This window comes from Eurypyga helias, unplaced genomic scaffold, assembly GCF_000690775.1.
Source record: "Eurypyga helias isolate BGI_N326 unplaced genomic scaffold, ASM69077v1 scaffold19168, whole genome shotgun sequence".
Taxonomy (NCBI): Eukaryota; Metazoa; Chordata; class Aves; order Eurypygiformes; family Eurypygidae; genus Eurypyga; species Eurypyga helias.
In genome coordinates this window covers 701-18367 of record NW_010266487.1, presented here as the reverse complement: position 1 = coordinate 18367, position 17667 = coordinate 701, and the positions used below count along the sequence as shown (strand labels likewise).

General features: G+C 44.3%; 1 protein-coding gene across 1 annotated transcript; it reads left to right on the top strand.

Moving 5' to 3' along the window:
• The first annotated feature begins 1996 nt into the window (after nt 1-1996).
• SH2D1A (SH2 domain containing 1A) lies at nt 1997-16933 on the top strand. Its single transcript, XM_010157118.1, has 4 exons — nt 1997-2133; nt 14017-14080; nt 16405-16540; nt 16893-16933. Exons 1-4 carry the CDS (start codon nt 1997-1999, stop codon nt 16931-16933), a joined length of 378 nt encoding a protein of 125 aa, XP_010155420.1.
• Nucleotides 16934-17667: the final 734 nt, after the last annotated feature.

Here is a 17667-nt window from a genome sequence, read left to right as displayed (position 1 = left end):
ACTGGCTGGTGAGAAATGCCCATCCTTCAAAAAGAGAAGTTAAAGCTAGTTGGAAAAAATGTATTTTCAAGGAAAAACTATATTAAAGGTCAGAACTGAAAGACACGCACTGTGAAACAATCAAGAGAAACCATTTTGATTGATTGAAACTTAAAAGGAGGAGGGAAAACAACCCTCCCTTATTTTCGGCGGGGTTTTTTTACTTTATTTTTTGTTCCTGAAATGTGTGTATCTAGAGAGCTATTTTTTTCCCCCATCCTTAACTTCAACTGGGACATTGCGTTCTGTGAAGACCTGGATGAGATGATTTCATTCTGCCCTGTCCTGCTAGCAAACTCAATTTAAAACGAATCAATCATTAGCACAACCCATACTTACTGCTTTATTTTATGAGTTATTGGATGCCCAGATGTGAGAACAGGGCTCACCAGGGGAGTGCAGGGGCTGGGCCGGTGGCCATGGTTGAATGGTTGTGGTGCTGCTCAGCGCCAGGAAACACGCTTGGTTTTTCCATGGGTGGAAATATCTACAGGGGTATAAAAGCACGTTTTTCCACTTGTTTGCAAACAGAGCCATTTGCAAGCGTGTGTGTATGGGAGCTTTCAAGTGACGAGCGTGCTGAGGAAACGTCTGTGACCACAGCAGGTGAGAGAAATGGCTTTTTCATACATGTCTCTGGATTTTGGCTGCCCGCTCACGCACCACATAAAGGCGGCAGTGGCACTGATGGTGTCAGGAAGGATGTAAAGGGGCCTCCTTGCCTTCACTGAGGTTGTTGCCTGCCTCCAAGCAGAAATAATGAGCACCCCTGACATTAACAGTGATTAAATCATAGAATCATAGAATCATAGAATGGTTTGGGTTGGAAGGGACCTTAAAGATCATCTAGTTCCAACCCCCCTGCCATGGGCAGGGACACCTTCCACTAGACCAGGTTGCTCAAAGCCTCATCCAGCCTGGCCTTGAAGACATCCAGGGATGGGGCATCCACAGCTTCTCTGGGCAACCTGTTCCAGTGCCTCACCACCCTCTCTGGGAAGAATTTCTTCCTGATATCTAATCTAAACCTCCCTGATTTCAATTTGTTCCCATTACCCCTTGTCCTATCACTACAGGCTCTTGTAAAGAGTCCTCTCCCAGGACCCTGGTAGCCCCTTCAGATACTGGAAAGCTGCAATGAGGTCTCCTCGGCGCCTCCTCTTCTCCAGGCTGACCAAGCCCAATTCTCGCAGCCTTTCGTCATAGGAGAGGGGCTCCAGCCCTCTGATCATCTTCTACCACCAAAGCCTAAAGAAATAGCCACTCATGAGGTGAATCTGCCAGGACCTAGTGTCTATGAGGTGCTGGACCAGCCGCCATGGAGCAGGCGTTGTGCTCGATGCCCGTGGCCTGGGGTGAGTAGCCGGGCAAGGTGGGGACAGTGAGGCCAGCTTGCTCCCTCTGGTTTCTCATCCCTGGGAATTTAAAAAATAAGAGGTTAAAAAATAATCCCTGCTTTGCAGAGGGTCTTTGGAGTCCTGCTTCCCTCCTTTTTGTCCCTCCTTGGGTTAATGCCAGAGGAGGCAAGCACTTTGTGGCAGTGTCTCTCAGTGGTGCCACGGTCCTGGCCTCCCCACCCCAACCCACGGAGGCCATGGGCCTGCAGCCATCATACACTTCATCATGTCACGTCCCTGCCAAGTGGGGAACCGCATGGGCAAGAACAGGCTGTGAAATGACACCTCTGCGCGCAAGCTGTGATGCTGTGAGGATGTTACAGCCTGCCAAAAAGGAAGACAAAAAGGGGCAAAGGAAAAAAAACCCACAAAAAAGTTGTGCTTGTTCCTCACTCTTCCCTCAACGCTGTCTCACCAGTGCAGAGGCTTTAGTGGTGTGAACACATCCTGTTTACATCTGCCACCGAGACAGAGATGCGGAGGGGAGCACACGGCTGAGGAGCAGTCGGAGTCGGTGCCGTGCACAAGGAGAGCTGCCCACGGTGGGAGACGGCCTCAGCATGGACGCGCTGCCCATCTACCACGGGGCCATCACCCGCGAGGCTGGGGAGAAGCTGCTCTTGGCGGCGGGCACCGACGGCAGCTACCTGCTGCGGGACAGCGAGAGCATCCCGGGAGTCTACTGTCTCTGCGTGCTGTGAGTACGGCCAGCTCTGTGCAGCCACCATTGCCTCTCCAGGGCGTGGGGCAGCCGAGGGCGGCGGGGCTGGGAGTGGGGTGCCGCGAAGGGCTGGTCAGGTGGCAGTTGATTTCCAACCTTTGCATCCACAGCATGGGATGTTCCCACATAACAGTGACAAAATATGTCCTAGTATTATGATTTGCAGACATGTGTGAGACCTTGGCTCCTTCACCTTGGCTTACAGCAGAGGTCTGCGTGAGGGGTGTGGGTCCTTTGCAGAGTGAAGAGGAGCAGATTTTGGCTTGCAGAGCCAAACGCTTCCTACGAGCGTAAAATACAAAGAGAAAGCAGGTCTGAAGCTTATAGGAAAGATGAGCAGGGTGCCATGGAGAAGAGCCAGGAAACTTGGCTTGGGATGGTGTGCACTGCCTCTTTGTGCTCTTGCTTTCTGCCCGCTGTTTTCCGCTTCTCAGGTGCGCTCATGGGTGTGCTTAGCAACATCCCCAGTGTCCGCTCTCATTGGGAAGGGTAGCATGGATTGCTGTCATCCAGAATGTGCCTTTGCTTCAGGGCATTGCCGGTCTGTATGTTCCACGAGCCATTGGGCTTGGAGTAAACTACCTGTAAAGTAGATGAAATACTGGTGGGTAACAAACCAAGTGCTAAAGTTTCATCAAATAGGGTGAAAGGGGAAAGATTGGATGGGATAGTCTGTCAGAGAGAGGGTAGAGAGGTTTTCCTGAGAGAGATGGGGGACAATATAGTCATAAGACCTCATTTTAATGAGGCAATTTAATTACCCTACTTTTGGCAAAAGCAGAGTCTCAGAAGTCCTGCGAGATAACGCTGTACAATGAAGTACCATTGCAACGAATCACAAAGATGTGTCTATCAAGGCTAAACAGACACCTGCACTTTACTTCAGTAGGAAAAGGAATCCAAGAAAAAACTGTTTTAGGGACAGCAAAACAAATTAGCTAACAGAGGGCACTTAGGTGCCTGGCAAAAATAACAGAAGAGGAAGAAGAGTCCTAAATCAGGTCCCTAAATGTCTTGAACATGTTCCCAACAGTATGTAACAAAACCCTGGGTGAGCATTATTATTCCCCTGTTGTAGACGAGTAAATGGAGGCATGCAATAAGGTTATAGGCAATCCAGAAATACACAACCTTCTTTTCAGGCAAGATCTTTGTGGCAGAAGCTCTGTTCTTTCTTCTTTCATGAAATCGGAAGGTGAATCACGATAGGTGCTACTGCTAACAAATACCTTAACAGCTAGCTGAAAAATGGGAAATAAGAAGCATCTTGAGTTAAATGAAAATGGAATAGACATAGCAAGATGTAAGGAGTGCTATGATTCCTGTGATGGGAACAGGCAATAAAAGCAGAATCTTTTTTAAATAACCATCAGACGAAATGGCGATATATCTCCTTAACACTCAGAAGTCATTCAGTGCAGGCGAAACACTAAGATATTAGAGAAAGGGTCAGGCAGAATGTTACAATGCTGAATAAAATAGAGAATCCTAAAATTAGTCCACCATTACTCTATATCGATGTGTAGGTGGGTAACAAAGTCTTTCATCTGCACAAAATCCGTTGGGAGTTTTTGCTATATTAGTGGCAATTTACATACTCCAGAAGAAATTTCATGAATGAAATAAAATATATAAAATTAAAGTAGGAAAACCAGAAAGGATTGCTAACTATGAAGCTCTGCAGTCTTTGGAGGATAAGAAAAAAGACTTCAGTAAGAAATAGAACCCTACCTAATTGTTTTTGGAAATTCTGGGCCATTCATGTCTTCATGTTGTGTTTCATTCTAGTGTATAGATGATAAGCAAAGGGGTGAAAGCAAAAAGTATGACTGGTGTTATACAGGCTTCTTACAGAATATGGATGCTCAATGAATGTTTTATAAGGGAAATTTTCAATAGCATCCTGGATAAATCCAGATAAAAAATTAAATGAAAAATGTTATGATGAGTAGGACCTGATATAGAGAGATAGGTGGCTGAAAAATGCTAGAGCTAAGCCGTGGTCCCAACACTTCTAAATATTTCAATTCAGAACATTATGTAAGAAACAGCAAATACAGTAAACGACATATCACACAATAATTTTGGAGACAGTTATCGTAAAGGTACCAGGAAATAGTCTCACACTGAAGACAGCAATGACAGGGTGAAGGAATGTGAGCCATAAACCTGAGAGCTGTTTTAACAGGCAAAAGTTTACCAAAGCAGAGCACTTTAGTGGAGAGATTGCAGGAGCAATCTCCTGGAGCAAAATTCCAAAATTTACATTTCTGTTCAGAATCCATGCTGATCACTCTAGGAATACCTAGCTATATCAAGATTAGGCAAAACATGTGTTTGCTGCAAGTACTGAGTGATCTTTAAAACATGAGAAACAAAGCTGGTCAGCTGTTAAATGTGTCACAATAAGTATCAGAGCTAGACCAAAAGATTGTACATTTTTTGCAATGAAAATTTCTAACAGGAGTGAAACTGTTCTATACTGCCTGCAATGTTTCTATTGCTCTTGGGAAAGAAAAAGAAAAAAACAGCTCAGTTTTCCAAAATCAAAACTTGTTCAGGCTGTCTGCTCTCCCTGCGCTTCCCTGGAGAAGTACAATAAGCAAACCTAAACCATTCCAGCTCCTCAGACCCAAGCCTTCTTGGGGTTTTTTTTTCTTTATCATGTGGCAAGAAAGGAGCTGTCAAAATTAAAAGGGTCAGCTCTGATGAAGAGAAAAGAAACATTTATCAAAGATGTCAGTACACAAGTATTTGGATGAGAATACTGTCACCAGCTTGAACTCACATAGGTGGCTGCTCTGCACTTTCAGCTCCAGGCAGAGTAATTGGCAAGTCCTGCTTAGGCTCAAACACCACCTCCTTTTTCCAAGAAACAGCATAAGTTTGTAACACCACCCCTCCCGCCCCCCACCCGCAGGCATCTCCAAAAAGCCCTAACATTTGGCCAGTCTTTGAGCCTCCTAAGGCACGTAATAAGGGCAAGTGTGTTCACGGTCAAGCTCATTCGCCTTTTGCTTTTCCAATTAAAAAGTGGAGCCCTGACCTTTAAAAAGGAGACGAGTCAAAGACTTCATGAATCCCTTGCGACTGACACTGATTTTACAGTGCAAGCATAAAAGAGACAGGTAGTAGCATAAAACCTGACCTACAGAGAGGGCTAACTGCGGCAGGCAGGCCTCTGTTGTTGGAGCGTTTGGCTAGAAAACTCTGCTTTCTCTCTTTTTTTTCTCCTGAAGTGTTTCTTCATCTTCCTAGAATACTGCTTTCCGCTGTCCCAAGTCATGGTGTGCACATGGCATACCTGCAAGCCTTCAAAGAGAGGATGTTTTTTGTTCTGGTGTGGCAAAGCATAAAGAACCCACCTTCCTAAATGTTTTAAGACTGCAATTAAACTATGAATGGAAGAGTAGAAAGGTTTTGATTTGCTACAGTGTCCTCTGGGGCTCTTGCAGGTTTTTGGAAAAGTTCTTTAATACCAGATGCTCCCAAGAGTTTTGCTGTATGAATGCCATTATAAAATTGATAATATATACTTCAAGGATGCTGCTCATCAAGTTTCGAACATGTCAGCAGAGTAGCACATTCTTTTCCTGGATTTTTTTTAGGGTTGCGTTGAAAAGCAAGAAGGTTTTTGCTGTTCCTGAAAGTTGGGCTAGAAGAAACACATATGCTTTTAAAAATGTACACGTTTTACCTGTAAACATGTTAGACAATACCTGCAGTAAGCCAAGGTTTTAGTATCAAAACCTGATTGTTCCGGGGAGCTTTCTTTACTGGTCTGGTTTCCTCTTTGCTCAATACCCCACTTGACGTTTTTAGCAGCCTCAGAAATCCTCTGTGCACAGCGCTCCCTAATGAAGTCAGTGGGGGACACAGGACACAATAATGGTGGTGAGTTTGAGAAGCAGCCTCTTAAACTGCACCTGAGAAATGCAAGAATAAAATGCCTGAGAGTGCCAAAAGCACTGCTTTCCTTTTGAGATATATGAGCACACATGCAGAAACAAGCAGCTCGTGCCTGAATTGGCAAAGATAAAGCATCTGTAGTTTGGGTCTTAAAATTCATATAGTTGAAAATACCTGGAATGTTAGTAGTTGTTTCAGGCCTTTAAGTAAGCTGAACATGACATACTTGTCAAACTGTATGTTCGGATTATTTGTTTGAAACCAGCCATTCCTGTACTGTGCTGCATTCAATTTGTGGAGCATAATCAAAAGCTGGAATAGAAAGCTGTTTAGAGCTCTTGAAGCAACGGTAATGGCAACAGGGATAGGCTGCGCTCCTATCAGATTTTACGTGTGCTATTTTTTTCTGTCACCATAACCACAGTGCACAAGTTCAGGCAACGTGCCGAAACTTTCTGATGTACTGGCTGTACTGTGTGAAGGTGTGATACGGGATCACGAGCCAGCTTCAGCTTAGCATTTCTTTTGTTTCCCGTGTAATATTTTTGATAGAAATGGCAGAATAATTGCATTTATTATAACACGGCACAATCATCATCATCATTTAAAATGTAATTTGGAACAAAAGCTTCTCTCTGAGGAGGAGCCCCTCAATTCAAGGTTGCTGTTGTAAATATCATGCGCTATTTTCAGCTTTGAATAAAGTCTTCTACAGCACAAGGGTAAATTCTACGGAGGTATTTCAGCTCCCTGCTTAATCAGAGTGAGCTGCATCTTTGCTGAGAATAGCTTAGCTAGTGGCCTTCAGATATTCCACTGGCTTTTGTTGGAAAGACTTCAGAAAGGTAGACAGCCTGAAGGGTGGGGAACTGCTATGCTAACGGAGCTGTAAACGGCAGAATGGGTACAATCGTTAGCTAACAGCACCTAGATCAGCTCTGCCCTGGTTCTGTAGGCTTGAGTTTTGAGGATTTAGTTGAAGCAGTGATTTCAGGTTCAGGGATTCTATGGTTAGACTGTGCCTACCTCACTGGGAAATGGGAAATCTGAAAACAAGCTACACTGAATCACTCCCAAAAACATGGGAAATGTTTCATAGAAATATGAAACAGTAACACTTACAGGGTTATTGACTGTGTTTTACCTGTTGCAGTTCTTATGAGTTTTGCCTGAAGTGACGAAAGAAATTTCACCAGATAACCTTATTTTATGAGTCTTTTTGCCTTTGTGAGGTGCTATTCTGGAGGACATACTAATTCATGAATCTCAGTTACTGGCCCACCATAAAGTAATTTCCTTCTGTTAAGCATCTCAGATTTGAACAAACTCTCATTTTATTTCCAAATGTGAACAAACTCCTCTTTGAAGCATTGCTTTTGGCTGAGGTCACTTTCTAGCAGACCAACATAAACCCTGCTTAGAAAGGCTACACACTTGCTCTTTAGGTAAATCAGTGGCATTTGTACTGATGGTTAGGAGTGTTCAAGTGGTGAAGTTGCTGACAATCTTCTACAGAAACCTGTGCATAAATTCAGAGACATTTTACAAGATTTGACTTGCTTTTTCAAGCTTCTGTTAATTTCAGAAGAGAAAAATCAAGATATGCTTTTGCTTTATAATGCTACAGCATTATGGCAAGCTAATACTAGTCACTGATTCAAGCATCACGAGTAGATTTTTGCCACAAGAAGTGTTGGTAGGGTAATCAGTGACAGAAGTGTAAACTCAAGTGGGTGCGTATAGAGTGCTGCTGCGAGTTAAGCTGCAGTAACTCTGTTGGGCTTTTCAGAGGTTGTAAACATTGATTTAAACTATTTTATTCACTCTTGCTGACACAGAACTTGTATCTTGCACATCATCTCAATGTGAATGCTATTTCTTCAGCTTGGGTTAGCTGATGGGTGGTAATTGCTAAGTTGCTGTACCTTGATTGTATGTCTGAGACCTAAATAAGGCAGGAACCAGGCTGCTTGTCAACCAGAAAACGTAAATTCCAGGACAGAGTGAGGAGCTGTAAGCTTAAACAGGATTTTCATCTGCATTAAATAACAAGCATTTTTGGCCTTCCCATGATTAATAATCCAAGCAGAAATACTACAATTAAGAATGAAAAAGGAAAGAAAAGAAAGAAAAAGAAAGAAGTTTAAGTGGACGGCTGGATTGACTGTTTCATCATTTTGGCAGCTGTCACTTCTGTCTCTTGGGGGAAGTCATGCAGCTCAGGGGTACAGGGAGACCTTGATGAGCACCCTTGTGGGACGTGCAGTTTCCCAGGCACTGCTGCGGGTTCCCCTGATCTCACCAGTTTTAGCTCTGAGGTAGCCATCTCCCAGATCTCTAGCCACTGTGGTGCCCATGCCATTGTCCACGTTCCCAGTCCGGGGTAGCCCACTGGGATTCTGCATAACATTGGCCCTCTGACCAGGCATTCATGAGCAGAATGGCAATATCTGACCTCTCATGCTCATTATGTTATCTGCTGCGTGCCACTGACCCCCCACTCCGAAAGTACCGGGTCCCCGGTGAGCTCTCCTGTAGCCCTCATCTCCATAGCATTAGCAGTACTCATCTCCATAGTGTTAACTGGCTTGTAAGTATTATCTCAGTCTGAGAGATGGAGAGTTTAACTCTGTTTCAGAAGAAACTGATACAGGAGGCTCAGGTCTGCGGTAGACTTTAGCTTGGGGTTCCCCAAGTGTGGGGCATGGGGATGGGATTTTGAGCCTACCCAGTGTTAATCTGTACAGCCTGATGACTTTACTTGCGTTGCTGAAGGTTTTTTTTTTTTTACTTGTCTCATACATCATCTTCTTCCAAACCACCCATCTTCCACTCCTAGCTTTTTCACCCCTCCAGCATTTTGTACTGCTCCTACTTCAAGCCCCCTCATGCTTCACATCCAACTATCCCCCTCCTTACTCATTTAGTCTTACTCTCCCAGGGTTTCAATTCTCATTGCTGTTTTCTTGCCCAGCTTACACAGACATGGGTCTCCTTTTTCCTTTTCTTTCCTTCCACATCCATTCCACCCAGTTCCAATCTTCCTTTTCAAGATGCCCCATCTCAACTGCCTTCTGTTTTTTCCCCCTCTGATCCAGAGCAGGCAACATACATACATCGCTCGTGGCTTGAGAGTGCCCATGGTACAGCCAGCCCAGGCACGGTGCAGCTACAACTGCTAACAACCTTCAGAGATTGGCTCTCGCAGCCCAGACAGCCACCACTGCTTTCTCTCGGAGATTCTTTCAAACAAATTTTACATCTGACTCTAAAAACTGGGCAAAACCCCAACAATTGGAAGATTATTTTTTCACCATGGGAAGAGTGATGTTCCCCCTAACATGTCTCCTTTCCTGGTCCTTTCACATTCTCCATCCTTAAATAAGGTTGAGGCAAACACCCAAGAACCAAAATTTCAGTCTGAAAAGCTGAAATGTGGCAAAGTTATAAGAAACTGAATATGGACAGTGTATAATGCTCAGGACCATTGTCTGTTGGGTATGGTAAAGTGAAATTCCGAGGTAAGATCAGGATGCAGATGTACCAGGTAAGAAGAGCTGATTGGTATAGTGCAAAGGCATCAGAATAGAAAGCTGTGCAAAGAGGATTGATGTCATTTACTGCTGACATGGCTTTCCCCCATATCTCTCTCTTTCTCTCTTTGTATTTGTTCCATTTGGGACCCAGAAATGAATACAAATTAGTTTAATAAAATTTCCCAACTGAGATAAAAAACATTTGGAAATGACTTTAAAATATACCATGCAGCTGAAATGTCATGGTTAATTTTAATCTGCAGCATGCGGCTAATATCCTCTGGCTATTTCAGTGGTGCAGAAGATTGTAATTATTCACCTGTTAAAGTAAATGCAGCTTTAACAAGTCTGATCACAGTTGAAAAGGAGGAGTGGAGAGGACAGGTAGACAGACGCTGTCTCAGTATGTCATCTGTGAATGATGCCTTTGTAGCTCTTTGGGAGGAATTATCTAGCTATAAAGAAAAAAGCCTATAATATAAAGCAGACTGTTTCCTGTAATAGCAACTTCTAGATTTTCCTTTGACAAAGTTTTCCCAGTGATTGTATTGCAATGGAGCCAGTGCTAGTGCAATTCCCAGCTGGTATAACACATCCATTGTTATGGAGATGAAAAAATAAATGAGATAATAAGAAAGTATCATCTGTGATGACCAAACCACTCTTTTGTAGGTACAATCCAATATTGTCCTTACAGCAATGGCTGTTTTCTACTTCCTCTCAACAGCATTTTTCCATTTTTTGCTTTTGATCAAAAATTTATAGGGCCTTGTTCATCAGGCTGTTAATTCACTATTGCTTCTGTCCCTTGAGCTTCACTGGTGTGAGAGAGGGCCCTTGGAGTTGTGAGTGAGGCTTGTGGCTGCCCTTGGGCCAGATGAAGGGATGGGGGAGTCCTTCACTGGGTCTTTGCCTACGGGTCAGAAGCTGGTCCTCCTCCAAGCAGTGCTGGTAAGCCACTGTCACTGTAAGAATGCTTTCTGGAATCTGTCTCTCAGTGACATGTGTCCGTCTCCTGTCTGTTTCCAGCGGAGAGAGGAGTTCATGTCACTGAGAGGTGGACTTCGCCTGCATCTCACCGGGTAATGGCCTCAAAGCATAAGCTATGTGAGAGGTCCCAAGTGACTGACGCCATGTCCAGGCCACAGGGTGTTTGGGTTTGGATTTAGCTATGTGGCCACAACACATATAGGAATGTTTTTCTACCATAAATTGGATAAAATGTCAAAAACTGAGCTGTCCCATCATGGTGGCTGGTTCCTCATCTCCTGAGACTTAAGCTCCACTAAATGCACTTTTCACCTGCTTTTGCCAGGTGGTGTGTGTTTTGCTCTTTGAACATTAATGTTCTGTGTAATCTCAATTTTAATTTTTGTATTTAATTTTTGGTCTAAGAAAAACACCTTGATCTTCTTTCAGCCCACATTGATCTCAGTTATGTTGGGTAGTTTCAATAATAAAACCTTTTCTCATGGGACTCTGTGCCCATGTAAAGTAAAGAGAACTTGGCTCATCAAAATCATGTCACTCGCACATGGAAGGTAAAAAGCACTTTGAAGTGGTATTTTCCTGCTGCTTAACAGAAAGTTTTGATAAGATCATATTAGTTGGGAGAGCACTTATTTAATTTTGTGGAAACAAAGATGCCCATGGAAAGTAACTAGATGGGATCTAGCTGTTTGCCTTCATAACAAAATGCGTCCTCCTTCCTCTGTGCACAGAAGCAGCAAACTGGGGTGGTCCTGGGCCATGTCCCATGACTCGGTGGCAGTGTTTACTGATGGCTTCAGAGCCAACAACAGATGATAACATTGTGTTTTCAGCTTAAGCACAGTGAACCCTTTTAGGTCTTTCAGCCTTTCCTCCTCTGGGAAAAAAAATGTATATGTGCAATGTGAGTGGAGCGCTCTCACTTGTCCCTAAACAGGCTGTGATAGTGATGTCATACTCCTCCTATTCTCCACACTGTGCTCGAAGCCTCCATGTTCCCCAATTCTTGTTCCTTTTTCTGTATCTATCTCATGGGCTTTAATCTGAGCTACCCTTTGTGCTCTCTCTGGGCTCAGTTGAAATACTTTACAGTGGAAATTTTTGAAAAATGCAGGATCGTGGTCTATATTCTACCTCACCCTGCTTTGGCCTCGAATATTACTTTGTCTGACCTCTATTTTTCAATTTGTCCAGCTTCTTAAACTCTTCTGGCAGAGTGCTGAAAGCCATCAGACATTGCAGAGTCAGGGCAGCACCCCAGCCCTTCAACCACTCCAAGTCATGCAATCTCTTAGGTAGAGAAAAATGATGAAAGAAACAACAGATGGTAGCTTTCCAGACAACTGAGCCATTTGTGGAAAAATCAGATTTTAAAGAGACTGAAGCAGTCGGAATGCTTTGGGACAACTGAGAACAAACATGGGTAATATGCACAGTGTATTATTAAAAACAGGATGCAAGAGAGTGAGTTTTAGATTTTTTACATACCGATTCTGTTGGGAAAAAAAAAAAATCACTGTGGAGATGGTAAAATACCCACTCCAAAGAGAGAGGACAAAATGCCAGGACCTCTTTGGTGTTTCCCAGTGCACTGTGGCCTGGTTTCAGCAGCTGTATATTGGCTGGTGTGCTACATGCATAGGTGCAGGTGAGACCCTTGTGATTTCCAAAAAGAAAAGATTAATGTGAACATCAGCTACTCACGAAAAGCTGACAATACAGGCACAGCTCTCGGGGGTTTTAAGAAAGGATGTGGTAGTACAGGATGGTCTAAGGGCCGTAATGGGAGACACTGGATTCCCTGAACACGAGGATATCTCGTGGCTTAGAGGGATGTGCTGTTAAATAAATGGGCTTGAGTCTTAAATACCGAGTGACTGTGTCCTCCTACGTGAGCAGCAGGTTGCTCAGAGCTCTTCCCAAGGGCCCGTCCAAATCCTTGGTGGACAGTAGCAGTTGAGCTTGCTGGGGCAAGAATTGGGGTAGCGGGGGCTGTTTTTCCCCTCCAGTTTCCATGACGTGAGCACAACCAGCCACTTTTCATATCCAGCTGGTGCCAGGAGGAAAGCCGCATCCCTGGGGAAAATGCTCCCTTGGTTACCACGAGCTGGATGAGGCTGTGGTGGGATCGTGGAGCAGCATGAGGCACATTGCCGTGGACGAGGAGGAGGGAAGGGGCTCAGCTGCTGCACAGGGCGTTTGCCCCTGCAGCAGCTCCTGGGTGGGGGGAACGACCGGCTTCGCGTCTTCCACCTCCGTGTTTAATCACAGTGGGAGTCGGGGGGGGAGGGAGTGCTCGCAAATCACGACAGGCATTTTTGCTCCTGCTGCGTGGGGCTGCAGCAGTGTGACAGCTGTTAACAACTTCCTGCTTGGGTAAATTATATCAGACAGCGCTTTGCAGAGGTTGCTGTAATGACTTTTTAACAAGAATTTATCCAGAAGCCATGACACAGAGCGTAAGTAATTGCAATCATACGGTATCTGTGTCATCGGTGGTTTCTGCTATTTTGTAGTAACTACTATAATACCATGTATAATTGGCAAGAAATATAGTATTTTTCTGCCTTCTTAAGAATCAGAATTGACGCTGAACTAGAGAATGGTCCCTAAAACCCTGCTGTGTATTCAATCCATGCAGTATGAAATACAATCTTTCTTATCTGATACCACCTAAACTAACCTTGCACACGTGGAACTACTATCAATTGTCTCTGCTTCCGAGTTAACTTTTTGGGTATATCAGTGTAAAAATCTACCATGTAAATGATTTGCTGTACTGGGTTCATAAGAGAAGCATGACTGGCTCTGGAGATCATGAGTATGTCTTGTGTTATTAGTGTAGGACTCCGTATTCTCGAAAGACTCAGGGAAGATTCCATACTTACAAGTCTCCTTTGTCGGTGTTTGAGAATTAGGAATGTGCAGACAAGGCAAAGAGTAACTTAGCTGGCTTTTGTGGGTCTAGCTTTCCAAATAAATTACACTCATGCTGTTGCTTCTGGGAGCATCTGTGTTTAAATCAATCACAAAACAGTAATGCTCTCTGTCAATAACACACACTGTTCTAGGGAAAGTATGTCTGGGGCGTGTCAGTAAAAGGAGGTCACTGAAAAAAAAATAACGTTGTGATAGGAATGAAAGCAGTGTCACTTAATCTAGAATAACTGAATATTGCTAAATGAGATCTGAGTCAGGCAATCTCTCTTATCCAAAGAGACCACAGTAGGTTGAACACTACTTCTGACTTGTGCCTCAGTTCTTTTTCATCTACTTAGAGCCTTTATGGGTCAACTTATTACTAAGGAAAGGCTAGTAGATGAAGTGACTCCCAGATAAGAGAGTGCACCTTTTGTGAAACCTGACAGTAGAAATGTGTAATAAATACCTGTTGATTTTCTTTTTTTTTTTTTTTTTTTCACAGGCATCAGGGTTATGTTTATACCTACAGAGTGTCCAAGACAGAAACTGGGTCCTGGAGTGCAGAGGTGTGTACTTCTCCTTTCTCTTCCAAAAACTTCTGCATCCTGTTTGATGTTTGCATTGATATAATGAAATACATTCAAATTATTCATGCCCCTGTATAGTCTGATTTTCATGGAAGGTAATCGATCTTGAGTGTGCCCATCACTAAGATGTCTTGATGCTACTTCTGACAGTCTTGAACTCATAAATTAATTCCCTGTTACATTTCAGCTGCTGCATAATGCAATACTGCATTATTTTGCATCATTTTAAATGGCAAAAATACTGTGTTTTTGTAATTTGACAAGCACAATCAGTTCCCTTCTATCCCACATACCATTAATGTCAGAATATTTAAGGAAATTATTTTCAATATCTACAGTGTTTCAAAGTTAATTTCTCTCCAGATTAATTCCTCATTGGTGCAGAACATATATAAGGTAGCCAAAACTTGATAAAAAATGTATTTTCACCCCTCTGATAAGCAACTGGTAATTCAAGTATGGAATAACACCATTTGTAATACAGACAACTATTTAGGTTGATGCAATCGGCATGCTAACCTGTATTTCGTTTATGAAGGTCCTGTGTACTCTGTGTACTCTGTGTACATGATGAGCTTCCTGTTTGCATGTTAATGAACACTGGTGACAAACATCAAATAATTTCTAGACAGGCATACTTCCTTGGCCTTTATTATAGTAGAAGTGGTTTAAGTGCTCTGGGAGATAACACTGATTCCTGAGGTTACTCAGAAGCAGATCAGGGAGTAAACGTGGCTCACATTACCACAGGGTAAATAGTATCCGTGTCACTGTTGGGAATGATGCCCAGGAAGAAGTCACTCATTTGTTCCTGCGAGGCATGGGGAGCACCCTGCAGCTTTGCACTGCCCAAGCAGGAGGGGGTTTTGGGACGGGTGGGGGTGGTAGTGTACCCAGTGTCTCAGGAAGGATCCCAGGACCCCAGGGACCCCTACCTGTGGAAGATAACTCCCTGAGTGAGGCTGCAACCTACTTTGGGCCCAGGTAAGGTCAGTGTCTGCAGTGAGGTTTTTCTGGTGTTATACAGACCTGCTACACCCCCTTCCCCATGACCTCCACTGGCTTCCTAGTATGGGTCTTGGTCTTTTCTCTGCTGCATTTGAGGCAAACCTTATCTGTGATTCACAGCACTGCTCTCCTGAAGCCCCAGGACTCTCAAACCATCCTCTGCAGGGAAAGGTGCTAGCTAAAGACCCATGAGACCAACCCTTCCTTTAAGCAAGCAGAAACCTTGAAGTAAATGTTGCTAAGACCACATTGGCCTCAGCTGTTAGAAACCTAAATCCAACTTATCCCGATGAAATGTGCCTCCAAGACCGAAGCAGGCTCCAGCTGTCTCTGCTTCCTTCCCTGTGGCTGGTTAGTGTCTGAGCAGGCTCAGGTTGCAGCCCTCTTTCAAGGACTAAGCAGGGAAATTAAAACAGTGCTGGTAAAATCCCAGCCGGTGGGAAGCCTTGGGCTGGTGCCAGCGAGGCAGGATTTAGCCCATGAGTGCTGGGTGAGAGCAGCATCCCTCAGGTGGGACTATGCCAGCAGGACCTCTGCTTGCCCCCCATAACTCTGGTAGGGATGAATTACTACAAGAGTGCCCGGAAGGATTTCACAGAAATATTGGCTTTTTGATTAAAAGCAGACACAGTTTCATTTTGCAGTGTTTGAAAAGATGCTAACGTAGAAAGACAGAAAAACTCCCACTTTTAATAAATAGGTAACATTTTGCTGCTGCCTTTGTACGAGTGTGAGAGGCACAGTCAATAAACACATAAACCAGTATTGAATGCTGAGGGAAAGGCTTGCAAAGAGGCTGTGTCCGTGCCTGAGCTCAGGGGTGTGAGGACCCCCACCTCCCCGGTAAGTGCCAGGTAACTCTAGATTGTCTTGCTGATATTTCCAGGCTGGGAGTATCTTAACCGATAAACCCCAGGCTGGAGGTTAAATCACTGGCTGCAATAAATCAGGGGCAGAAATAGCAAGAGATCACTTGGGATTTTGCCTAATAAGCATGGCAGGCTCTGCCTTTCTCTTATAGTGGTTAAGAAACCGCCTCTCTTCCAGCCTTCTATCACCACGTTGCTGGAAACCCTCTTAGCACAGGAAGCCCACAGTGCCTGGGGGATGGAGGAGGGCAGTACAGCTCATTGACTCGTTTTAAGTTGGCACATCAGGAGGTCCAAGTGAAGGGCCGGCTCCTTCCCTGGTGTGTGCGTGCATTTCTGAGGAGACTTCTGTGCCAGCACCCCGAGCCCGGCACAGGGGCTCAGCACTCAGCATCCCCTCTCACCTCTCGCCCTTTGGCTTCCCAGACAGCGCCCGGGGTCCACCGGAGGCTCTTTCGGAAAGTGCACAACCTCATTTCAGCCTTCCAGAAACCCGACCAAGGCATCATAACGCCCCTGCAGCACCCAGTCGTCAACCACGCGAAAGCCAAATACTCGCCAGGTACTCGTGGGGTGGAGGGAGCCTCTGCTGCGGCTGAGTGAAGCCCTCCATGGTGGTGGGGATGACTTAATTGCATCTTTGACCTGACCTAGCTGGCGGGGCAGCATTTTCAAACATATGCCCTAACCCTGCAACCATGTGATTGAAATGCTGGCACTGAGGTGCTCAGTAGGGGTAGGGCCTGTCAGTGTGATGAGAAAATGGATTTTGAATATGTGTTCCTGAGTGCTGTACTGCCGCGGGCTGCCCGCCCTCCCCAGTGCCCTTGCTCTTGTAGGTGCCAACATGCTGATCTGTCCCTTTTCTTGCAGTGTTCGTCCTTTCACATCATCTTTTTGATTATTTTTCACAGGGAGAAAAGAAGACCGTGACTTCCACCTGCAGCCGTCATGAAGGCGATTCCCTGAGCGTGATGTAACCATACCTTCCAGTGTCTCCTTTAGTCCGTGCTCTAGAACAGAATGATTTTTGTGACAGTTAATACAACTCCATGAGTTTTCTTGTAACATTTGCAGAAATGTTTATTTCATAGAATTTCTAGCTCAAAATTTAGAAGTTTAAGTTTCAGAACGTTTTGAATTTAGATTTGTTTCTTTTGATTTTTGTAAGAGAGAGGATAAAAAAATATTAAGTACTAAATAGTGTAATGTCTCTTTTTATTCTTTGTACTCTCTAGTACAAAATATTTTTCACTTCAACATTATTTCCCAATTAATAATTAGTTACTAATTTTACATCACAACTTTGGACTCTGTTTTGCTTTGTTCTGGTTGGCATTTGTGCAGAACTGGGCAAGTCCTCTTTTGCAGCCTCAGGAAAATTGCATTAAGATGTCCTTGCCTTTGGTGGGCTCTGTCATTTACACAGTCCCTAAAGATATTCCAGAAGTGCCTCTTTTGGCGTTGGTTTCTGCCATGCAGCCCTGTGTGAGCTTTGGGAGGGACCCCAGCGGGGGCCCAGCCTTGTTTGTGTGTGCTCGGGGGTGTATCTGGTCTGGCTGGTGGGTTTGTGTCACCGATAGTCACACAAATGGTCCCGACTAGCCAAAAAAGGTGATTCTCCCTCACTCCCTGCTAAAGTACAAGACTAACAGTGATTGAAATTGGACTATAAAAAAATATGTATTT